Source organism: Cyanistes caeruleus, chromosome 3 (assembly GCF_971803275.1).
Source record: "Cyanistes caeruleus chromosome 3, bCyaCae1.hap1.1, whole genome shotgun sequence".
Classification (NCBI taxonomy): domain Eukaryota; kingdom Metazoa; phylum Chordata; class Aves; order Passeriformes; family Paridae; genus Cyanistes; species Cyanistes caeruleus.
In genome coordinates, this window is record NC_141703.1 from 66,931,386 (window position 1) to 66,957,849 (window position 26,464).

Genomic DNA, 26,464 nt, shown 5'->3' on the forward strand with positions numbered 1-26,464 from the left:
AATAGCCCAAGAATGAGAGCACTCCCCCAAGAGAGAGGCAGTCCTGGGCTCTACTTGTTCTGAGTGGGTTGAGCTTACATCTCCTACATTTAACTCAGAAGAGCTAAATTCCTCCCGTCGTAGGATGACCATCCGTAAGTCTCCATGCTTTTGGTTTTTTATCCTTTCCTTCTCTGCCTGTCTGTGAGGACTGTAAGCTCTGTAGGGCACCAGCTAGTTTGTCATTTAACATTTCAGCATCACTGTTGCAAGGTCAGTGATTTTGGATTTGTAATGAAATATAAATGATGACAATAGTTGTGCAAATTTGTCTCTTCATGCCACAAAAAGTGCTGAGTAAAAGCTTTGTTCTTGTTAATATATTACATATTTTTGGCTGGTATGGATAAAAGATGGGTTTTGTACAGCCTTTCATTGTGAAATGGTTTGTGAAACAGAGGATGGGTCTGCAGAGATGTTGGATTTGATGTGTATTTGGGGAATTGCTGGTTGCTTGATGATTTGATATGGCCATAATTATGTCCTCATTTTTGCTGTCTCCTCTGGAGACATTCATGCTGGAGCTTGGTAGATCTGTAGGACTAGGAAATATAATGCTCCAAGGCCCTTTCTTGCAAATTACTCTTCTAGGAGATTTTTTGAACCTAGACAAATGTGGAGGTAGCTCAGGGCAGGGGTAAGCTGCAGAACTCCTACTCTGTGACACAGCCCTTCACTATCTTCTTCTCTTGGATTTTCTAAAGAAGAAAGCAGTGGGAGTGAGAGAGGGATGGGGCTGAGAGCAGTGTGAGGACATTGTACTGTGGGGACATTATGCGGTCACTCCTGCAGCACTGGCGAAGAATGCAGCAGTGATGTGTTCTGTGCATGAGTCATCCTGGAGCTGCCAAATCTTGGAACAGCCCATCACCCGGGGATGACTAGTGGTTGTTGACCTTTATTTCCATCTTACACATTATTGTAAAACTGGGCTAAATGAATTTCTGCTTTCTGAGCGCTGACATCAGTGCAGCCTGGTTTCCTATGAATTTGGATTCCTTCCCCCCACCTCACTGAAAACAAGTCCTTTCCCTCCTCCATGTCACTTCCCAGATCTCTCTCCCATCCCTTAAATATTTGCAAGAGAAGTGGTACAGACACTGATGCTGATGCAGAATGTTGTGTACTCTGCAGCCAACTGTCTGCTGCTTCTCAGCATGCATAGTGGGTCATCCCACAAATGCCTTTCCTTTACTGGAATGCTAATTTGTATACTTCCCTCTACTCAGCACCAGCTTTTCTAAAATGTAATATCTTTAAGATGTGGCTCCTCCTGTCAGATTTGACTGAAACTGGCCAGTAGATTCTGAAATTATTTGGGGGGGGGGCGCAGTAGAGTGCCCCAGAAACACAGATGATAAGAATATTACTTCTTCAAGAAGCAGTTGTAGAAATATACTGTAATGCATACGAAAATTAAAAGACTTACAAAGAAATTAGTGAGTGAAGCTCTGTGAGCTGTGTTGTGAAAGAAGATATAAAAGGAATACATTTTGAGGTTTGCTGTAAATTTTTTTAAGTACTATAGTGAAATTGGTTGAGCAATTCAACAATTGAATCGCTTCTCCATCTTGTGGAAAATGTGTGACTCACCCTACCAGTTCATCCCTAATGTGTTCCAGCTCAGCCAGTGATGAATTTGGTCTGAACTTACCAAGCATAGTAAACACTTTTACAGTTCACAGATGGTTAGCATTGTATCAGTACATTGCACCTATGAAGTGACAGTTATTTTGGTCATTTACTACTTAGCCACCTTTAAAAGTGGCAAACTATTAAAAGTGTTATCAACTCTATGTGCCCATTTTGTTAAATAACATTTAAGAAGTAAAGCCAGATTTGGAAGCCCAGAGTCTGCTTTTTAGAAAAACATGCTGGCTATCATTAGGATTTAAAATTTTATTTAGTGGCTAGTGCAGGTTTTTCCAGTAGAAAATTACTTGAGAAGGTGTCTGGCAGAATGGATCTAAATAACTTACAAATTTTCTATTTTTATGGATGCAACAACTACTAAATAAATGTTAAATAAATAAAGGTTAAAAACCCCGAAGCAAAGCTATTTATTATATTTCAGTTAGGGATCTTCCATTTTAATATTCCTGAGGTCTCATTTGTGATGCTGTCATTTCTCATTTTTTCATCTCCTGAAAGCAATATTTGCCTTAGGGGTATGGTATCATTGTGATCAAAATGAGCTGGTGCTACTGGTCTCAGGGATAATTGCTGTCCTTCAAGCAGCTCCCTTAGCATTCAGCCCTTAAGGCTGCTTTGGAAGAGGCTTTACGTTTAATACAGATACCCTGATGTCTTCCAAAATGATGGAGGAGAGCATTTTGCCCTTTTCGTTTTGAGATATCATAAAGTCTGGAGGCTTTTGAGGCCAATTGCCAGATGTGATTAAAAATTAATGAAACAGAACAATTGTACCTCATCCCCTTGACAGACACTTGAGTAACAGCTTTTTCTAAGACTAATTTTCTAAATGATTCTTTTTGCATCTGTATTTTTATCTTGTCTGACCACAATAAGATGTTCCTTAGCATTAAAAATGGAAAACAATAGTAGAGGACATTTGAGGATGTTTTTCATGCAGTTCCCTGTTTGGATTTTGTTCATCACACACAGGATGATCAAGACAGACTGTAAACTGAAACATGAAACTGAGGTATGAAGTGAGGAAGGAGATCTGCTGCTGTTAAGTGCTACAGGAGGTGTCTTTGGTAAAGCTCACATTCAGTGTGTGCAAGTTGAAACATTTTCTAAAAAATAATCTGTTTTTTTGGGATAAGCCTACACTGCTTTCCTTCAAAGCCTGTCTGAATTGGAAGAGAGACTAAATATCATCTTTTCTGTGTTCTGCCACCTCAGCCTTCAAGTATTCTAAAGGAAAAGAAGTAGAAAAGAGCAGGCAGTGGGTAGGAGTGGGGTTTCTGCATTGATGCTTTGGAATGTTATTGGGGGATATTAGTGCTCAGGCCCTGAGATTGAAGAAAAACAACAATTTGAAAAAAAGTAATTAATTAATACTAGTTAATGCTTCTTTACTACTTTACATGTGCTGTGGATTACAGACACGAGCTAAATGCAGAGACTTGGTTATACATAGAGGGATTTTGTTCTTTGAATTCTGTCAATGTTTTCAAAGAGATATAAATAAACAAGTATATATTTGACTGAATATCTTTCTTTGCCAAAGCAGAGAAACACAGTCATCATTGTCTGTGATCTACTCACAAGGTTTTAAATGCAAAAGCTTTTAGGGCTAAATGCTGATATTGTTACTGATACTAAATAGGAATGTACTCTTCAGGTTATTTATTAGTGGTGAGAGAGTCTGGTGTTTGATAAAAATATTCATTGTGAATATTGTTGTGGAGAGGTGTTTCTCACTAAGATTGTAATTTAGGGATTTCTTTTATGTGGAAGAACATACTCCTTGCTGGTCAGGCACCCTTTTTGTTCACTGTGCCCTGTGTGGGATAACCATGGGCTATTTAGAGGACAGTATTTGCCTGACACACATATTGCTCCCTTGAGAGTAGACTTTCACGATAATCCATCACATTATCATGACACAAGTACTCAGAGTTACTCAGAGTCATTGCAGTTACGTAGTTCCGCCCAACACGACACTGTTAAATAAACAAGTTATTTGAGGAGCTGGCAATTCCCTCTTCCATGCTTCACCCAAAGTATATTCTTAGCTTTTCATTCACTGGTGTTTTTGCTTTCCTGGAATCCACTCTTCTGCCTTCTGAAACTCACAGCTATGCAGACCTCTGACCAAACAAACCTGTGACAGTTTGGGGAGATCTGCACTTTCGTACTCATCAGAAGAAGTGAGGGTTAATGAATCTGTAGCCAAGGTTATCATCCAGCACCCCTTACACACCATGGAAAGCAGCACTGAATGAAACGGCAACATTTCTGTGAGCAGGGATGCAAATGGTGCTGAGATGCCAGCATGGCAGGAATGTAAGATACAGCTTGCAAGAAAAGAAGAGAAATTTATGGAGTTTCTGCTACAGGTGTGGCAATCCAGAGGTAGCTAAATGCAAGGTCTGGAAAAGTAAGCACCGCATTCCATCCACAGACTGCTCAAGTTAATGTCTCCTCCTGAGAACAGAGCTGGAACTGTATCATCAAAACATCAACTTCAGTGAAGAGTTGTAAATTTGCCACCTAGCCAGTCTGAGACCAAAGCAACCTGTTTAGTCAGGTGTATCTCAGAAATTGTCCTGAATCCAGGATTCCTCTGAGGAAGAGTAAATATTTGTCCTGCAGGTTTTGACAGAGAGTGGTTTAGATGAACTTTCACTCTTCACTTTGGCCTTCCTTTCCATGGTTTATTTCAACTTCTGAGATGAATTCTTTTTAAAATAAAAATGAGCATGGCCATCCTTGAGAGGAGAAGAGGGCAACTCTATTTATTTGAATGTTTTTTAAACTGGTAATTTTGCAGGATGTGGGTGCAGTTATTATCAGTCTCAGTATTGAGTCAGATGTTGGTATTATCAAGTTATTCCTTACTTTGTGTTTCCATAAGATCCAGTGAAGAAAATGTGACTGCCTTCACAGGCAGTGGAGTTCAGCATTTTCCTAAATTCAGTGACAGAGCACATGGAGGAATTAAATTTGACAGTGACTCACTGAAGTACCCTGAGCATTGGTGGGATTGCTGTGAAAACCAAGACAGTAAAAGAACACAGTTGGAGAGACAGAGGGAAAAGATACTTATGAAAATAAAAACAAAAAGGAGCCCAGCAGTAAGGAATTCTCTATTTTGCTGAAATACAGGAGAGATGAAGGATGTGTTGTCCTTTTACAGATCTGCCTTTTATGTAAATAGTACAGTAGTACATGCCACAATGTGCATGCTTTATGGCACAATCCAGAAAATCAAGGATAGAAATTAATGTTAGACATATATAGGTTCAGTGATTTCAATGACAAAAATCTGTTGAAAATTTTGATCAGGAGAAAAGCTTTATTCTTTAAGACAGTGTGGAACTGCACAGTTGAACCCCTTACAGAAGGAGTTTAAATTTATCTTTTCCTCAGAACAAAATTGCTTTACATGTATCGTTTGATTGTGATCTAGGTTACAGGAATATACTGCTGTAAAAATATAGAATTACTGGAATTTTCCAAGTCCAAAAATAATTTAGTGTCCAAATACATACTTCGTCTGATTTATGGCTTCACAGCCATGTCTAAGCCAGTAGTGCCAAATAAAATTTTCTTTACTGTGATATGTATGCAGTTCTTTTTTAGGTATTTGCAATGATGTCTAACATTTAAATTAAGCAAAGATTTCCTTCTAAAAATATTCAGCTATATTTATATCTTTAAAGTGCAATTTCATCTTTTACATTTTAAAAGTGTAACTTCATTTCTTACAGTATCAGTGCTCAAGCATATCAGTGATATGCTTGATGAAATTAAAGACCCGATACATGCAAAAAACATGAAGTTATATCCTACAAGCAAAGGCTTTTTCCTTAATATCATTGTGAAAGTGGTTTTCTATACTTCAATAATTTACCAATTCTATTCAATGAATATGTCTCAGGAAAGCAATCAGAAAAAAAAAAAAAAAAAAAAAAGAGGGAACTTGTCCTCAGCTCTCCATATATGAGCATGTTCCTGACACCTATGTAGAAATGTGTAATTGAAATAGCATTTGCATAAATTCCATTTACTAAGGATGCATTAGCTGATGCCAGTGAATGTGAGGACACTTAATCAAACAGTAAATAGCAATGCATGTCTAAGCATTGATCAGTTAATGCAGACATTGTCAGAAGAATTAAATAGATCATGATGTCCTTTTGTTCTTTCTCTTTATTTAGTAGAATATACTGTATAATATAATTATATTAGTATAGTATACTGTTTTTTCTAAATCTCCTCAGGGTCTCTAATAAAGAAAGGTCACTTAATTTCAACAGCTGCGTAATTGGGGTGCTAAATCATCCTTAGGTATGTAATCAAAATGATTTTACTATGTAACCATTTTCTGGGTTTTCTACTTAGTTTAGAGCAGAAGGGAGAGATTTAGGTAGTTGCAATCTCTTGCATTACCTTAAAAGTCAAGGGCTGATTACAATACCATAGTTATTATATTATTATATTTTATCATTATTATACCATTGTATAAGATCTCCAGGAGACTTGTAAATAAACCTAATTCAAAATTCAGAATAACTGCTGTAGTAGATACAATTACACTGTAGGAAAATTGGGTCCACAAAAACAATTCAACAGAATTGTAGGATTTGGTTTGCCAGATTCAAATCACAAACCAGCATCAGAATGTGGAAAAAAAGAATAATTACTAAGTCTGACACCCAGTCATGGTTTTAGTTACACAAAATGCACCAATAACTACCTGATCTCTAGACTCTGTTTATAAAAAGTCACAGGATCTGTGCACCAACACTTTCCTTGCTTAATAGGAAGATGTTAGCAGTGACTGTGAAACTGAGGCTTTGTTCACAAGGTGCCCCATGCAGTTATTGGCTCCAAGAGGGAAACCCCAGATTGGGATCTCACCACCTCCCTTCTGTGCCTGCTGATCAGTCTCTTGGCCTTGACCCCACACATGCCATATTTGATATATTTGTTCTGGTTCCAGGTATTTCTGCTTGAAGGCAGTGAAGTTTCCTTTAGAGAAAAGGGCAGTGATCCCAACGCCTGTATGGTTTCAGCCTTTGGCCAAATGTTATGGTCACTAGTGCACATATCAACTGAATCAGGATTCCTGGGTTTATTCTAAGAAACAAACCAATGGTAGGGCAGGACTCCAACCTAAAATCATGTGCAAAGTAGGTGGGATTTCAGCTAAAGTTGTCCCTTGGAGTTACACCGAACTGCTAATTCAAGTGCTCAGTGCATGATAAGATTCCTGTAGTGCCACTCTGCAAAAGAGCAACTCAGTTTAGAAGTGGTGCAGAGAGGGATGTGGAAGTTCAGCCACGCCAGGGGGCTTGTGGATACTGCAGCATCCTCCTGGAAGCGACCTGCCCATGCTCTCTGAGAACATCTTTTCTGCAAACAGGCTTATATGCTAATTTCTTGATACACCCACAATTTCCACTGTATAATAGCACTAATGACCTTGACAGAAAGCATTTCCTAGGGATTAATAACCATTTGAGATTTAATGACCTGAGGCTATGCCTCAGGCCATCAACTCCTTCAAGTTGCTCATTAAATCCTTAGGGTACACAGTCTGCTTCAATCACTCCTGCTTAAGCATTTTCTCAGTGTCACCTAATAACAATATTCTCCCTGAGGTATTTCCTCTTCAGAGGCCCTGGAAATGTGTTTGTCCTTAAGACTTTTGGGAATATAACTCATCATTAATTTTTTAGGTGACTTGTGTTTCAAGTCAAAGCATTTACTCAGGCTGTCACTGAGCTTTTGGTGTGAGGAGCTCAGTCAAAGTGTGACAGTTAAATTCATAAATTGTACCTTTAAATATAAACTATTTTTTCTAGTTGCTTACAATCTCATAATATAAATCAAGAACTAGTAGCCTCCGTCATCAAAACACTGGTGGTTCAGCCAAAGGTAACTTATTTGAGAGGTGATTTTGGGCAGGCTACCACTTCCTAGCAAAGACTGGCTTCATACTAGCTCTAAAAGACACCCCAAATTCAGATCTGTGCAGCAGGAACAATATAGAACAGTGCTGCCTCTTGGACGAGAAATGCTCCAACAGGCCAGTTTCTTCTTAGTAGTGAAGTCATAAGTCAAAGATGGTGTATGGTCCCATGTTATGGTACATAATTGTGAAGGGTGAACTTGTTTTTCTGTGGAAGAGTTTTCATTTAAGGGAACATTCTTCCCGTATTCAGATGGCACCAAGCACAATTGGATCTTAGTTAAATCTGCTGCTGTGGTGTTACATCGTGTTCCCTGTTTATTTGTGTAAGAGTTCAGCGCAGCGTGCCAAACAGGCATGGCACCAACCAATTGCTATTACAAGTTTCTTCACAGAGTTTCTAAACTGAGAGAGACAAAAATGCTTGGGGATGAAGGCAATCAACAACAGTTGTGGAAAGCTGGTACAGCAAGCGTGGTGCAGAGTGATGTGTCTACAAACCAGTTATATTGTCTTCACATCAATTACAAGAATCCTCTGGTGAGGCTCTGCCAGGATCACGTTCTCACATTAGTCTCTGTTGTGCACTGAGCAATCAGTTCCCTTGTTTTGTCTAGGGAAAACAGGCTCTTAGGGAGCTGGAAAGTGGAGATGCCTACCCATCTGTCTGGGAAGACCTGCCCTCAACCTGGCTTTAACTTGGAACCAACCCCGTGATTTGAGCTAACATCTTTGTCTAGAGGCAGCCCACATTTTTAGGGAAAGAAAAGCATTTTGCTGGAAAATTCCTAAACTTAAAAGTACTGGGAGTTGTTTATAAGCTTGAGATACTTCTTCTTATAAAACAATTAAGAAAACCTGCATACCAAGAATATATAGTATCAACTGGAGGAGAGGAATCTTGATAATCAGAGTTTAATTCTGGTGAGATATACACATAACATATGGAATATATACATAGAGATATATGGAAACCAGCAGATGAGTGGCTCATCAATAAAGCGTTGTGCTGATTAGGGAGTGAACAACATAAGTACTTACTTGGTTGTTTATGTTTCAGATTAGTGGATTTTGAGGTCAGGTAGCTAATTCCATTATATGCTTTGTGTGGGAAATGTACACTTTTTGTGGTAAACACTGAGCACCTACACAGGAATGTTCCTACATAAATCTCAAATCCTATTGCAAACATGGATACAGATCACTATGCCACTACTACAGATAGTGAATATCAGGTGCAAATAAGTGAAATTAGGGACCTTAAGTCACACAGTCGCACAGGATGTCCCTCAAAGAGGAATCTCACTGGAAATGTCTTTATTTGCCTGTTCCTCCCAAATTCTCTGTATAGCCCATAGAAAAGAATGAGCTCTTTCTGTGCACAAGCCATTTTATCTTTTTCAGATAGTAACTTTAAGATAAGATAAATATTTTAAAGGAAGCACCTCCTTCTCTCCCTAGCCTTCAGGAGAATTTAGGATTAACAGTTCCAATGCAGTTGCAGATAGGTGAGAGGATTTCCATTCTTTACATCTGAAAATTCCCATGTATGTTAATAAACATTCTGCATGCACGGTGGAATGGCTGCTGTGAAAGCAGGTCATCTAGATATTTAAGTTCTGACATGTCCTTTTGAAGGCTGTTTCATAAAACCAGCCCCTCTGCTGAGACCATTACTGTTGTGTGGAACGCGCGGGTGTGTCACTGACCCAGGTCTGCTTCTTCTGGCTGCTGTTGGTTTGAAACGAGCATGCTGCATCATTCCCACGTAGATTTTAGGTGTAGGAATACAGCTCTGGTTGGAATTTCCTCTCTGAAGTCTACTGAGAATTCAAATGAGAGCCAGATGAGTTTTTTCCTGTTCATTTAGAAGAAAAATGCAAAAGATCATGTGAAACTTTAAAACTCCAACACTCCCTGAAAATCCTCACCACAATAACATTTTCCTGAAAAAGTTCTTTCCAGTGGGATTTGAGCTTGCAGGTGAAAAGTGTTCATTATGTTTTTCTACCCCCAAAGAGGAAAGGCCGGATTGGTAAACAATGAATGAAGGAAATTCTTTGAAATACATTCAACAAATAGGAGCTTTGTAGTCTCAGTTTTGAGGCTACTTTTAGCAGCCTCAAATTGGCTTTGGCTTGGAGTTATGGAAAAATTAATGACAGCCCCAGATTTCTTCCCAAAATCACAGCTAGCCCAATGGAGCATCACAATTATAATTTTCATCTTCTGGCACTGTTGCCTTCCCTACACATCCTCCAGTGCAGGTAAAGCAGTGGCTTCCAGGCTAATTTTTTTTTTTTTTTTTTTTTTTTTTTTTTTTTTTTTTTTTGCTTATTGTTTGTTCTTAAATATGGAGCTGTACCAGAAAATATGGAACTGTAATTTTCAGTACACCAATGTGATTGCTTAACAATAAGTAAGCTTTTGGAGTCTAATGCCATGGCCACAGAAAACCGTGGGTTGTGAGTTTCTAACTACATTTTTCAATGTAAAAAAAACACTGTAAAATGCAAAGCGTTAGGCAAAACATCATAAGAAACATTAAAACTCCAACACTCCCTGCAAAATATAGCCTATCTCTTAAATCAAAATATCTTTATCGTGTCTTCTGTTTTGACCAGTGGTTTCAGAGTGACATGTGGGCTCTAAGGGGGTTATTTTAAAGCTTTAACTGCCATTTTGCTGAGAATTCATAGTCAGATTTAGTCCTCTCCTTACAAAAATTGAGCTGGGCATTTTTTATAGCAAAATCTGTAGGAGAGACCATCTTTTGTAGGCAACTGCCTGCTTTCTGCTTCTGTTTCTGTCTGGAGAATAACTTATCTCATCATACTTTTGGCATATCTGAGGCTACACCCTGCCAAAATCTGAAAGTGAAATAAACCATCAAAAAATGTCAGATTCTTAAAAGTGCAGACCAAGGTCAAGTCTAGAAAAAGAATATGCTTGGAAAAAAAAAAACAACTTTCCTTCAAAGCATACACAATCAAATCTCTGTCTTTGTGTTTATCTGCATATCTGTATGTCATTATTTTAGCTCTGGACAGCCAAAAATGTCTCATGTCCTCAGCACATACTTTCATTCTCCTGGCCTTGAGGGGACATAAACCCAGGGCAGCCCTGGAATCCTGTACTTCATGGAGCACATCTGGAGATGGGGAAGGGCTTATCCCAGAGGCAGCATAGCAGCTGGCAGGAGCTTCCCTCTGGAGCAGGTCTGAGTGGCTCTGTGCCCCTGGGGACAGCTCCCACCTTGTGCTGAAGGTGACTTCCAAAGGAGGGAGGTGTCCTCACACGCTCCTTCTGGGCAAGGGCAGCTGTTGTTGTTCAGGGACTTCTCAAGGACCAAAAGCAAATTTTGTCAAAACAAATTGAACCTCAGGCCCCAAGATTTTGAATAACAGCCATCTCTCATCTCTTCTTTAAGCAGGATGTTTTAATGCTTTGCAGAATTACAGTGTGAGGCATGCTGCCTTCCATCTCCTTAATCCTCAGTAAATTTACTTCTAGCAGCTACTGCCAAAATACAGTATGGCACTTGCACAGCACATGCTTCTTCAGTGATGAGCACAAAGCAGCTTCTGTTCAGAGGGAATATGTTGCAAGCCCATGAGTGACACATTGTGAGTGCTGAAGATTATGAAACATACTCTGAAACTGAGCAAGCCATAAACACTTCATTTTTCAGAAATAGTCAGATCACCTCTGTCATTCTGCTTGGCAAGTGTGTGTGCAGGCTTGGTGCATCCACGTAGCACACGTTGAACAGGCACCAAGTGTTAAACCCGTGCTGTGCCAGCCACACTGTGGAGTTCAGAGGAAATATTTCAAGTATGCACTTCAGCACTCTTCTCAGTTTTTTATAAAAACCCATGATCTTTATTTGTTTATTTTTACTTTGCTAGTCTCTCTCTTGGACTAAACTGACCTTAAATTATAGCATGGACTTAAATTCATTGATCTCCCTGTGAACACTCTCTAATTGATCCAGAATCAGGTCATGGCTTAAGGCAACTTCTGACTCTAACTGGGTAATATCTGCTGGAAAAGCAAGTGTTTTGTGTCTGTCTGTGGGCAGACAATACTGTGAAATAAGTAAATTTAGAGATCAGGCAGCGGCTGGACTAAATCTTCAGTAGTACTAAAAAAAAAACCTCTCCAGTTTCAGAGACCACCTGTTTGTTAAAGAGGTAAAAGAAGACAAGCTCATGCAAGCTAAATATGTGGCCCTCATGGATTTGGAGCATATTTTGAGCACAGTACACACTTCAGCATATGTAGTCTAACAATTTTGCTTCCTAAGGAGGGAAGAATAATTTTTCCATTTTTAAACTGAGGTGTAAGCGTTAAGTGATGTGTGTCTCATTTCCCACTGAAAGTCTAGCTGGGCAAGGGATTAGTCATTTACTTTCCAAATATCTAGCTGCTAGCACTGTCTAGAGACCAAGCCATCTTTGTCCACAGTCAGGCCACTAATGATTCAGACGAGTGGGAATGTGCTCTCCAGCAGTCAGAGCAAAGGGACTCCATCCATGAGATAGCTGAAACTATCCAAATGACTTCCCATCAACTATGGGAAGATTAAGAAATAGTTGAAATTCATCCAGCAAGTTAAAAAGTGACAGGGTCTGTATTTCACTGACATTTGCAGAGCCAACCCTTCTGTATTCCCTCCTGTTATCCAGCAAGAGACATTGACACAAAAATAGGAGGCTTGTGCTTCTTTGGTAGCTTTGGTGTCTCCTGACAGATACCCCACAGATCCACTGTCTGGCACCAGCAGGGAACAAGCACTGGTAGGTCTCCTGCCTTCCAGTTGTCTTCTTCCAGGTGAATATATGAAACATAGCTGAAGGCCAGAGTCTGGCTTTATAGAGTGGTAACTGCAAACATCTAACTTATCTAAGCTCTTTCATGCTATTAAATAAAAGAGCAGTTTATGTCTTTCCTGCTTGTAGCTAAAAATAACAGGGAAAAAGTGCAGAGTGCTGTTAGTCCTGGGTGGTGTGCTAATTAGTTCTTTGCTAACTCTGCTTCATTGCTGGCAATGATTATTGTCAGTTACAGGGTTCCTATGAATCTGGCTCCCATTTGCTCTACAGTGTAACGAGGGTAAGGAAAGGAGAAGTGTCAGTACTATGGATACCCAGTGTTACTTCTGCCATAGCAGAATTTCCTGTTATAGGAAACAGTTATTTTGTACAATGGCTTATTAGATGGAAACAGACCTAGGTGAGCTGCAGAATGGAAAATCAGTATTTTTGTTGCATTAAAAGTCTGTTCTCTACTTGGAGGAGCACATAAAACCCCCACAGCCTTCTATTTAAAAATGTATGGAAAGGAAACTAAAGGCTTCAGCCAAAAGGCTAAAAATAACTATACCATCATATCCAAGTTGTCTGTTCCTTCTTTCCTCCAGTATGAATGAATAAATGTTTATGTACAGCTATCATGTAAGAATTGTTTTAGCCTGTTTTCTGTGTGTTGCTCTGTAGCCATATGGAGTGCAGCTTTCATTGTAAAGGGGAATGAACAAAATAAATCTAATTATTTGTGTGAATAAAAATCATGAAATTTGTTAGTTCACATATCCAAAACATTTGAGTTCATTGGTAAAACTGTTGGCTCGGTGTCATCCCTTTGGATGTTCAAAAACTGTTTAGATGTGTATGTGCTGGAGTGCACAAAAAATGTCTGCAGCCACCTGATAGTAGAAGACAGGACTGGGTAAATCTTGAGGAGGTGCTTGAGGAGGTAAATGAGAGTTAAATACTTTGAATATCTTTGAAAATCTGCACCCTACCAGTTTGGTAATTTAAATACCCTTAAAATTCTGGCCTTGGATATTGGAAGTTATCTGTATCTATTCAGTAAAATTAAATAAAATTTCCATCACATGATGGATGATGGAAACTGAACAGCTGTCTGAGCAGTAGCTGCACTGCTCTCTAAAAAAGAACCTTAATTTGACTTTCCCACATTAATACTGTTTACATGTTGGAGAAAAGTGTTTTAAAAGCGCTTTTGTAAAAATGGGTGCTTTTGTGAAAACAGAGTGAGGAAAGATGTTCTTTTTTTAGTAGGTGAGTAATTGTTTCCTTTAATCTCTTTGTTTTTTTCTCATGACTCTACAAAGATCAGCACGCAGCCATGTAATTAGTGGCTCTGGACTAGATCATGCTGAAACACACACTGGTGTGACTTCACACTTCTTGTTCTTACAGCACTGCATAGTTAAAGCAAAGGGTAAAATGTAGTTCACATCTTTCCATAAGAATATATTATTTCTTTCACCACTCAAATAATTTTAAAAATTAGTGGAAGCATCAAACAATGGAGGTCACCTGGCCCAACCCCTGCTCATGGCAGAGCCAGTTTATCATGTCACATCTGGCACTGACACAGGATCAATCCAGCTCCAAAAAGCAAGGTGGACCAAGTTCAGACTGTCCAATAAAAGAAAGCAGTAATTTGCACTGAGTATTACTTTACTGATTTTTCATTTCTTCATAGAGTCATAAAAGACACCATGGTAGCTTTCCTTAGTAATGTTCTTTCAGAAAATATCAACTGAAATAAAGCATTGAACAGATATGGGTGCTTGATCCTCTCAGAAATACTTGTAATAAAACAGTAGCTCTCCACAAATAAAGTTAACCTTCATTTTATAAATTATTTTTCACTACAGTCTCGAGGCATGATGAAATGTTTAATAATGTTGATATACTTCAATGGCAACATTAGGGGTATGGCTGTGAATCTGAAAAAGACATCTGGGTTTATAGGTGTATTCCAGGATAATGTTAGCCCTCCTGCTCTGGGATTTTAAGTAGATGACAGTTTCTTGCTAAACTGTGTGCTAAACCATCTGCTGTTTGGGGTTCTTCTTTTTTGGAAGAAATACACAGGACATCTTTCTCCATAGGCCCTTGTATAAAGAAAGGTACTAAGGAAACAGTGGGATCTACAGACAGATCTGCTCGTAGTGTTAATCAGCTGATAACAGCAGATAACACTGATATCATCAGGTGAGAGCTCAGCACTTTGCATTGCATCCACTCTGCACAAGACATGGATTTGGAGCTCAGTTTTGAATATTTGAACTCTGCTGTATGTGCCATGCTTTATCAATGTTCCCTGCACTACAAATTATTCATCTCACACAGAACTGCAAAAGAAAGTGTTTTAATCTTAATTTATGATAAACAAGAACTGTGAAGTCTTTTTTATTAATACATCAAAGTACTATCTCCAAGGGGAGTTACTTTCATATTAATGTTCAGTGTTTAATATAAATTCACAGCATGAAGACCACCTCGGATGGGTAGAGTTTCTCTGATGTATATCTGATTGCCCATATGTAATTTGAACATCTACAGAACATGAAGGGCATAATCAAAGAATAATTAATATGTTGATAAGAAATTATGTTTTGTTCTACTTATCTGCATAATTCAAAGAGAAAGTTTATGATGGCAACATCTATCTTTTGGGGTATTGTTTACATTTTCACTCAAATTATAACATAAAGCATTCTCCTGCATTCCATAGTGCCTTTCATCTGCCGAGCTCCAATTACTGTCTGACCAATTAACTTCAGTACCGCACACATGCAAACCATGTTGGGTATTGTGGGAAATCTAAGGCAAGGCACTGAAGTCTGAATCTTGACCTCCAGTTTAAGATATTGAGCTTGAAAACCCTGACTTCCAGAGACATTAAATCTATGTATTTAGATGAAGCTACGAATGCACAGAAGAGTCAAAACTAATGGTCAGCACTGCATCCTCTTGAGAGCCCTCTGAATGTCAGGGTGCTCCAGAGACATCTTGTATGCTGCTTGAGTTCAGGCTGTTTGGAAGTCTCCCCTAGCCTTGCAAGAGATGACATTTTTGAAAACCTTGCAAGGACAGAGGGTAGCTGCAAGCTACATGTAGTGGGGTCCATCTGCTGCATCCAAATTCAAACCAGATCTCAAGGGCAGATTACCAGACAAAACACCTTGGGCGCTTTATGTGCAGTGAAGAAACATACCTTGTGTATAGATTGAAGATAGATTTAATCACTGCTCTAGTGATTAAAGTATTAGCAATCTAATACAAGAGTTGGTCCAGCTACAAAGATAATAACACTTATAATTCCAACTATAAAGTTTGGCAAGTTTCCAGTAGTGGCACAGTTGGAATTGATGTGTATCTACTTCCTATTAGCTGTTCCTCTCCTTGGTGTTATTCTTGCCCTTCCTGTGACTTTCTGGGTTCGAAAAATCAATAGTGCTGGTTTTCCTCAAGATGAAAAGAGGTGTAGAGAAGCTTACAGTGAATCTGAAATTCTTCTCTAAGGAAAGTATGATATTGCTGATGGAGGTATCTTCCTCCTTACTGTTGGGTAAGTTCAGGGTTCTTTTTACACACTTCTTGAAATGTCAGAGTCATTGAATGGTTGAGGTAGGAAAGCACATCTGGAGGTCATCTTGTCCAACCCAATTGCTCAAGCAAGGCCACCTATATCCAGCTGTGTCCAGGTGGCTTTTGATATCTCAAAGGATGAAGCCTCTGCCAGCTCCCTGAGGAATATGTACCAGTGCTTGGTTAACCTTACAGGAAAAAAGTGTTTCATGATGTGCAGAGCCTTCTGTGTGTCAGTGTGTGCCCATTGCCTTGTGGGCACCACTGAGAACATCCTGGCTCTGCCCTCTTTGCACCCTCCCTTCAGATATTTATACTCACAGGTGAGATTCCATCAAGGCATCTCTTCCCCAGGCTGAATAGTCACAGCTCTCTCAGCCTTTCTTCATCTCTCAGGTGTTCCAGGCCCTTAATGGTCTTTGTAGCCCTGTGCTGAGCTCACTCCAGTAAATCTATATTTTTCTTTCACTGGGAAGCCCATAACTGGACCCAGCACACCAGATGTAGCCTCACCAGTGGTCATAAGAGGGGAAGAATCACCTCCCTTCACCGGCTGTCATCCCTGCTAGTGCAGCCCAGCGTGCTGTTTGCCTTCCTTGGCAGAAAGGCACGTGGCTGCTTCCTATTCCATTGTTCCAGGCACCCAGGTTGTTTCCTGCAAAGCTGCTTTGTAGTCTTTGGACTCTTCAACAGTAGTGATTCAGTAGAAGATACATGACAAGAATATATAATAGAAATATATAAAATGAATAGGTACATATAGCTGCAGTTTCACTGACTACTTGTTAATAATATCTGTAGGTATTGGACTAGCAATGGTGCATTGCAAAAATCACTTTATAACACATACAGGGAGCAAGAAGTTTTCTAAATACCAGCTGGACTCAGCATTTCCCTTTTCAATGTGAGCTCAGCACCTATTTCAATCTTTAAGGCACTCTTTGGTCCATAATACATGGAAGTTTAGATACTGCCTAAATCTCTTAGCTTGGGAACTCAGAGACAGAAACTTGTAAAAGAAGAGTCTGTTTTCAGAATTTGTCTTGTAGTGACACTAGGAGTGATCAGAAGTTTTGAAATAGATCCCAAGGGATAGGATTGTTACCCCTTTTCTACCTATTTGATAGTGTTTCTTCCACATTAAAAATACTAAGTACTAAAGTCCTTAAAGACTCACATTTTTCCAGAGCATTATCCAAACACATTTTTCAGTGGGCATACAGTGCTCATGTATAAGAACTCTCATAACTCTCAAGTCAGTGGTTCTTACCTTTTGAATGACAGGCCAAATAGGTGGGATGGGAAGTGTGGTACTGAAGAATGGGTTGGTGGTACTCTGTCCTCCAAGTCTGTGCAAAGCCAAGACTCATGGGGGCTGTCAGAAGGCAAGAAAAATAGTATAAATCCTAATGGGAAAGGAGGAGAAAGTGGAGGAAACCAAGTTCTTAATCACTTTTGTCCATTAGCAACACCAGAGTATTTTTCTCAAGACTAAAGGGAGGAGAGCCTGATGTCCTTATCAGCTTCCTATATATATATATATATATATATATATATAAAATGCAAATTTATTCTATCTCATAAATCCTGTTAGTGGTTTCAGCTGGTTAAAGTATTCTCCTTGTTTCTTGTCATAAACTGCTGCAGCATTCTTATGTGCAGCTGCCACATTTCATCCTAATGCAGCTGCATTTCACCCAGGGATGAAGTGATCCCTATATATAACTTTCTCTTCAGCTTTTATAAGCATTTAAAGTGCCTCAAGATGAGATGTGGATTGCAAGCTATTGTTTTATTAGTGTCATCACAAAGTGCTGCATTGTACAAATCACCTGTAAGCTAAGAAGAGAAGCAGCTTTAAAGTGATACTTGAAGATAGTGAGAGTTAGGAGGGATTTAAAATCCTGTTTCAGGAATTTGAAAGAAAGATGGCAAAAAATGGGGAACAAACTAGCATGGAGTAAGGTTGTACAAACTGAATGGGCATGTGGGACAGTGGGTAGCAAAGTTGTCAGAGAAATGAATGACAGAAAGTTAGTTTTAAGTGACTTCAGTGTGGAAGACGTGGAAAGGAAAGGAGAAAAGGAAACCAGTAGTAAGTAGGGATTATGATGATGATGATAAGGGGCAACCAAAAATCTCAAGAATATGCACAAAAGATGCATATCTTTTGCATCCTGAATCTCTGAATCTCTTGTTTTTATCACGTTACTGGACCATGTAACATGGATGGGATTTTCAGCATCAGCTGGGTCTCTTAAACATCTCTGCAGTGTTATTAATGTTATGTTTGAAACTTTTTAAACCACTTGGTGTGCAAATCTCATTGCATTTCTTATGTTTAGATGCCTGATTGTGCTATACAACTTGTTACCAGGAGCTCCTTGAAAGTTTATATAATGGGATAATTCCCCAGGGAGTCAATTTTATGCTAGACTCTCAGGAACAGTAATGACTGCCTGATAGAGTGGCTAATTGCTCTGAACTGGGAGTCCCTCAGGACGTTTCCTACTCCTAAGGTCTTTATTGTGTGCCTGCATGCCTGCTGTCTTGGTGTGCTGGCTGCTTCGGTGGCCCCTGCAAGTCACCTCTCAGCTTAAAGAGTATGTGGAGTGTTGCACAATGTCTCTCCTGCATGGCAAACTCTGATTTCCCTGTTGCTGTTTGCACAGCCACCTTCTTGTTGTTTGCTTGAGGAAACTCATTGTGTTGTACACCTAGCTCTGATGATACCTAAATGGAAAAAATACTGATGAAGACACTGTTCCTAGACCTGTAAAGTTTTGTGCTTGATGAACCTGCTATAAATCTCAGATCTACCAGTTTTACCAGTATCCCATTAATTTGGGAAAGCAGTTCAGCATAATCCTTTCACCCAAGGGGGATGTAGTTTCCTAACTCTTTGCTGGAATAACACACAGTTTTTCCTTGGGAAATGCAGCCTTGCTGAAGATAAAAGGCAGATAAGAAGCCTCCCATCTGGGTTGTGCAGAATTTGGTTGCAGTAGAGAACAAAACAGTTGTTGGAGTCATTGAAATAAACATTTTACACAGTCCCAAACTATGTCTGAGTAAGAGAAGTGTCAGTAGCTCAGAAGGAAAAGCTGTACAAGCTGATCATCTAATCAGGAATAACCTTTTCATAACACTGTCTTTAGCTTGGTTTCATTTATTCCATTCTGGAGAGTTATTTTCCAAATCTCTGGTGGTAGCAGTGAGTAGTCAGATAAGGTTCCAGCTCCAACTCGCCTCCTGATACCAATGTCCTGTGGCAATATCAGTTCAGATTGCCTTCCTTCTTTTTCATTCCTTCTTTTTTATTAATCTCCCTTCTCTTGTGCTGTGTATAGAGTGAATAGTAGTTCCCAATTTCCTATTTTTGTATTACCCCTGATTTTATACCCTTTCTGCATAACCCTTGTTCATCTGCTCTCCAAGGTAAACAGTCACACTCTTTTAATCTCTCAGCATACAAGATTTATTTTCTCTTCATGTCCATAAATAATCAGGCTTGTCACTTTCAACCTCTCTAAGAAGTCAGAGCATGAATGGACATCATTTGACTATTATTCACCAAGGATGAAGAATTACACATAAAAAAGAAAAAGATCTTTTTCTATTGACATTTAAATTGTATTCAGCCACAGTAGTTTAAAAGGTCTGTATTTTATTGTAATATTACTAGTACCACAATATTCCATGAAAGGTTTAGGACTACTAAAATAACACTTTGACAGTTTTATTTGTCCCTTCCTTGCAAAACATAACCTTGTCTCTAATACTAATTATATGGCATGATAAAAAATAATTCCAATGAAATTTCACTTTTGAAAACCTTATTATCAGGATTTATTGACGAGTATGCATAATATTGCAGTAAAACATACAAATTCATTGTATGCTTATGGTTTATTTTATTTGTTATATATTTATATTATAAATGGTAATTTTACAGCTGCATGGTACAATTGCTGTTGTGTTATTATTGGAATTATTCTGGAAAAATCCTACAGAGTGGATGGAAATGGGCTAAAACATTAGACCTCTACCTAAAAGCATGAAAGGTTACTGAAAATTGTATCTGTCCTTATTAAATTACACAGGGATTTTTCCTTAGGGAATATGAGAAGTTTTTAATTTTTCCATGCTCCACACCAAGTGCTTGCAAGTGAAGTGAGATGATAATACAGTAATTAAGGTATTAACCTGTTCCTTGCAAGCTGTAGATCATGGAATCATAAAATCATAGCATAGTGTTGGTGGGAAGGGACCTTAAGGTTACAATCCCCCTGCAGTGGGCATGGACACCTTTCACTAGACCAGGTTGCTCACATGTGAGCTCGTTTTGCTGTGAATTTCCTATGTGAGTTCAAAAGTCATATTTTCTCGTATTCACAAATATATTCCTGTTCTTTCCAATTTAGCACACTTACACCCTACTGTAATCTAATTTCTGAGCTCTGAAGAAGCTTTGCAAATGCCACTCAGTGGAAACCTGTCAGTCTTTAGTGTTACATCGTAGCTGAGGGATGGTAGAGCGATGCATTTAAGTATCAGAAATTTGGAATTTAGATTTCTAAGGATAACTGAGGAGAGACATAACCCTGTTTTTATGGCCAGATAAGCGTGAGGGATCTAATTCCCATCAACCTTACCTCTGACCCGTTTATGTACTTCTGGAGTGCTTTAAATCCCCATCCATAAAATAAGGAAAGTAACAGATAAATATCCCAAAGACTGAGCTACAAGGCCAGGGGAGTAATGGCAGCTGTTGCAGTGTCTCAGACTGAGAGACTGCAAGAAGAAGCCAAAACATGCTAGAGCTGTTCTCATACAGCTTCAGCCTGCAAAGAACTTTTCTAAAGAACCCATCTTCCCATCTTCATGAGAATTCTTCTGAGAAGACATCAGGGTGCTGACATTGCTTGTTGATGACTTGACAGGTTTATGGGACACAAGGGATGTACCAGGACCTGCGAGACAAGGTTGTCTCAGTGTATTCAGTGCCTGGAGCAGGTCTCAGGTCTAAGACATCATCAGTGTTTCCTCCCCAGGAGTGTTCTCTGGTTTACCTTTCATAGAGGTCTGCAGCAATTCCTGAGAGTAAAAGGCATTTTAAAACCCTGGGTTGAACTGAGCCTCCAAACTGATCTCAGAATGCCAGGTAGGCTTTCTTATGGAAGATGCAGCACAAACTCATCCCAACAGTTTTCCTCCTCTTGCAGGAAAGAGTTGGACCAAAAGTTGGTGTAAAAACTTTTTAACTTTGGTTAAAAACCTCAGCCTAACCACTTGTTCACTGATGTGGCTCCACAGTAAAATGCACTTCTTTCCAATTAATTGATTAACCATTTTCTCTAACATTCCCAGATATTCTATCTGAATCTAGTAAATTAGATTTAAGTAGTGAGCAATACAGGGGGAATACTAAAGTGAAAGTAACAGTGGTTTGTTACAGAAGATGAACAATAAAGGTTATCACATAAAGCTGACATAAACAAAATAGATGGGGTGATTATGTACCTTATTTATTCTAGTTGCTAAATCTTTCACTGCATTGTGCAAAGGGACATCTGCATTTCAAAAAGAAGTGTAGTTTAAGAAAAAAAAGGGAGAAACAGCAAAACAGAAGATAGAAGAGACAGGGACAATGGCAGAAAGACTGAAATAAATGAAATACTGATATGTAGAGAAGAAAAGGGAAAGGACTATAGTAACCAGGTCTTAGCATTGATATTTGTAGATGGTGATAAAACTCCAAGACAGAAAATTAATTTATTTACATGACATTTACATTTACATTTACATTTATTGACAGAGCTTTTCTTCCAACAACGTATTAGATAGTTCTCCTGTGTTCCTTCATGCAAAGGAAGGACTGTTCCAGTGGTTTGACTTTCTTGGGCTTGTTAAAATGCAGCTAATGTAGGTTAAACTGAACCCTTAGAAAATTTGAGTCATCTTGCTAATCCAAGAGCAGATCATTCCCACTTTGGAGGGTTAGTTTTCTTCCAGCTTAGGGGGTTGGGCCAGGTCTCTGAAGGGTTAGCCAGGAGCTGGTGTGGCAGGGACGGGAGCAGGAGAAGCAGCCAGCTGGCATTGGATAGGCAGGGCAAGGATGTCCCCTTTGGTGGCAGCTGGCTGCAAGACTCTTTGTCTGGCATTGGGCAGAAACAAAGTAGTTTGTGAAGAATCAGAGAAAATGTTGGAAGAGCAGGAGAGATGGCAAACAACTGTCTCCATTTCAGCCCCAGAACAGCCAGAGCCACCAATATGGTTTGTGGGAGACAAGCTCAGACCTGTTTAATACTAGAGATGGACTCAAAGCCAAGATTCAGCTGTGCTCTGAATACTTGTCATTTTTCCTGAATAAACCTCTCCTCTTTTTGCTCTGAATTATAACTCACTAGTAGCAGAAAAATGAAATGGAAAAGAGAAATTTGTTTTCTTCTGAAACTTAAAAAAACTTCTTAGAATTCAAGTCCTGTGAGGCATACTGACAGTTGTCAATATTTGGGACTGAATTATTATCTAGCATTAATAATTAATGATTGTTGTTAACTGCTGCCCAAGCAGGTGGGAAACAGTAGGCAAATCATCCCTATTTTTTTTTCCAGCCACAGAGCAGAACAGTAGTGCATAAGGACAAACCCATTATCAGGTGTGCTGGGGCAAGCAGCCTTTTTGGTCCTGCCAAGGGAGATGCTGCTTGTGGTGGCTCACTTGCTTCTGGTAGGAACTGGAGGAACTGTGTGCCTCCTTCCAGCCTTGAGCCATGTCCTCTCTGAAATCTCTTTTCTTACCGTGCCAGCCCTGCTCTGTGCTGTTAACAAACGGCCTTGCTGCCACCTGTGGACACATGTGGGTTTCCAAGTCCTTCAGTGTTGCACCAAGGCATGTGCTGCAGGCAGAATCAAACCCCTGTATTAGCCTGGACATGGGAACAGAACTAGGACAACACTGCCAAAAGTATTTCTACCACCCTTTCATTGACATCTCCACTGAGGTCTTTTTGTGTTCTGCACATCTTTCCAAACAAGTTTTTACTAACGTTGCACTACAAAGTAAGAAAAAGCAAATATTAGCATATGGGCACAAAAAGACAAGGTTGAACTTAGCATGTCAAGTTATTGTTCAAACATTGCAGTATGCAGTAAAAAAAGCATCTATATTGCATTCTGAACTATAACTTAGATTACATGCCCAGGGCAAAATAGTAGAAATCACCTTTGATGTCTGCTGAGGAGTGAATCCTTTGTTGTGCCTTTTCACCTAAACTGTAGGAGGGACCAAGAGGGGAATGTCTGGAACAGGTGCCCGTAGCCAGTGGGAACACACTTGTATGAGCAAAGTCATGTTTTGGGCTGTGCCAGCAGCCTGGTACACTTCTCTCCTCATGCTGTCCTCTGAATAAGACCAGAAACAGAGATATGGTGCAAGGGAGCTGGGAACTGATAACATGTCTTGAGACTCAGTATCCTTTAAGCTTAGCAAATCTTACTCAAGGCTGAGGTAGTCATTCAGAAAATGAGAATACTCCCCAGAAATGCCTTCATGGAGGATACAAAGTTTTGAAGGCAGAAGTTAATCAGTCAATGATATTTTACTGAGTGCAGTAAAATATTGCAGTGTTGCAACCTCATCAAAAAAAAAAAAGTAAAAAAAAAACCAAAAAACCACCAAAACTAAAAATAAAACCTCAGAAAAAAGTGAGATCTACTTCCTTGATTATTCCCTATAATTACTCACCCATTGCAACCTGAGATTTTTTTTAGATCTCATTTGGGCTGCAACAATATTTCTCAGCAAGCTCCTCTGAGCAGCCAACCACAAAAAAAAATTGAAATATGATAAGTGTATAAGAGCATTAAATGGTAGCATTCTCCATCACCCACAGCCTCTGTCAGTTGTGTTTCCAGGCCAGATGAAGCTAGAATGTACATACAGCTGTTCTGGGTAGTAAAATACATTTTGAAAAGGGATTGATTTGTCTGTGTTTCATGAGATTGAGTAAAGCAAAAGAAAAAAAGTCTCTTTAGGCTTGTCTTTTTTCCAAGCATTTAATAGAAGTAGTCTAACTGGAACATAATAGAGATGTGCTTTCAGCACACAGATGTGCTGTAGTGAGAGCCACGTTTTATGCTTATTCTTTTGTGCAGTGTCAAGAACTGAATGTACTTTCATACTCCGTTTTTTGGCCTTGACATGAACTAATGTCAAAGCAAATGAAGACCTGGTGGTAAATCCTTTTCAGCACTGCTAATGATTGTGACCATTGTGGAGCTGTTCCTGGCTGTCTAATCATCTTTGGGAAATTGAGCTTTTGACACATAGACCTTGTATTCTTAATTTTGATTTCTGCCACAAAATTTGCTGGTGTGATTCATTATTTAGGGGATCAGAAAGGTGTGCAGGTCACACACTGCAGAGTGTATTCAAAGCAGATTTTATAGTGAGCTTCAGTGGGTAAAGTCATTAAGGGTATGATGAGTGATCTGAACAGAATAACACAGACAAAAGTTCATGCCAGTATCTCTGCCCTATAAAAATGCATTTTAGTAGAAAACTGATTTACAACTGGAATTTTTTTCACATGCAAGGCAAAATATGCAGAAGAGCAACTGAGCCTGATCATCTTCTTCCTGTTCAATTGTTTGCTTTATAGTTAGGGTTTTGTATTATGGCTGTCTAGATTTTACAACCACAAATGTGCCAAAACCCTTGACTGGTTTGTTCAGGTTGATTAACAAGCAACATAAAATGTCTACTTTCTTCAACACCTGCACACCCTGTTTCTTCATGTTTTGCAAATGTACGAGGTGCAGATACGTGCTTTGACTTTGATCCTGTAAACCAAAACTGTTCAAGTGGTAGATCCTGATCTAGGTTTGGACAGCAAAGAGGTGTTTCCCAGGTTTCCCCTGAAACCCACATTTGTGTGGATGAGCCTCTGTTTTCAGTTGTTCCCCCAGCTGGTCTGGGAGCAGCTGCACATGCAGGCAGTGCAGGTGCTGGAAGAGCTGGACCCAGCACACTGCTTTCCAGAATATGAGCCCATGGAGCTTGGTAAAAATAGAAGTGCCCCAGCAATTGTCCCGTCAGTATCAGGGCACCTGCACTGGGGCTATCCTGGCAGAGCTTTCCATGGATTTCATGTGGCATTCTGCTCCACAAGAAATGTCAGAACATGAAAGAACGCAGTGCCTGCTCCCTGTCACCATTTTCACCAGCTCCATCTTCGCACCTTACCAGCAACTTACCCTTGGGGGTAAGGTAGATCACAGAGCCACAAACCTGGCTGAGCAGCTTCTGCTGCAAGGAGATGGTTTAACACTTCATCCCCGCCACCAAGCGGCTTTTTGCACCCCAGGGTCCTGTGGAGACAGGCAGATTTCTCAGAGAGACTCTCTTCTGGTGCTACAAAGTGTGGTTCAGAGCGATGACGGTACTTTAGCAGCAAATAGATCCTACCAAATTCCTTCGGTTTTACTTTGTAATTGAAAGAACTTCTAATTCAAAATAACAAAGTGTGAACTTTTTTTCTCTTTCCTCTTTTTGCTCAGAAATCGAAGCAAAGGAAGCGTGTGACTGGTTACGTGCAGCTGGATTTCCCCAATATGCTCAGTTCTATGAGGGTAAGTAGGTCTTTCTCCTCTTTGCGCGGTTCTGAAAGTGCACTGGGCCCTTGCCAGGAGAGCTTGCAGTCAGCCAACTCCACATTTGACTGAGTTATGGCCATGGCTGGATGCTTCACAAAGCCACAGCTGCTGGAGTCATACCAGTGCATAAAGAAAAGTAAGATTCTTACCCTCGTAGCCATGGGAAGTTTAAAAAAAAAAGAAAAAAGAAAAGGAGGGACAGAGCTTGTGTAAACCCCAAAGGTTAACAAAAACAACTACAAAATATCTAAAAACATGAGTTTATTTTCTAAAAACTTTCTGAACTGTTACTGAAATAAGATTAAAACACTAGAAGTTATTGAAAATTTCAATCATGCTGAAATGAAGACTGAAAACTCTGCAGTTACCACAAGTGAATAATCTGAGTTGCACTTCACATTTGCAAAGTAAGAAAAGCTAGTAGTTCAGTGCTAACTCAGAGCAAAAGGGTGATGTCCCCTTCCTAGGTGTAAAGTTCATGCCCAGGGAAGCAGTGTCCATTCAGTAGTAGTCTGGGGACTGGAGCTGGGTTTTTCCTGCTCTCCCCAGCTGAGAGGAAAACTGTGGCTGAGCCTCATTTTTCCCAAAACGTGTGTTCTCTCTGCCAGAGACATGGAGCCAGCTCAGGCCCACTTGGGCTTATTAGCCAAAAGGCAGCTCCGCCAAACACCTCTGGATACCTTCCAGGGTCAGCATGAGCCTGGAGGCAGCACAGATCCACGCATGGAGTGAGGGCCAAGGAGCCT

General features: G+C 39.7%; 1 protein-coding gene across 9 annotated transcripts in view; it reads left to right on the top strand.

Moving 5' to 3' along the window:
• Positions 1-26,464, top strand: part of STARD13 (StAR related lipid transfer domain containing 13) — a 284,897-nt gene that overhangs the window by 222,000 nt on the left and 36,433 nt on the right. For 8 of the 9 annotated variants that reach the window (XM_086881597.1, XM_023918534.2, XM_086881599.1 and 5 more), the window contains one exon: positions 25,623-25,694. In XM_086881597.1, coding sequence (XP_086737723.1) covers positions 25,623-25,694 — 72 coding nt within the window. Of the gene's footprint in view, positions 1-5; positions 135-25,622; positions 25,695-26,464 lie in introns of those variants that run through there. The other variant, XM_023918536.2, reaches the window with a different exon arrangement.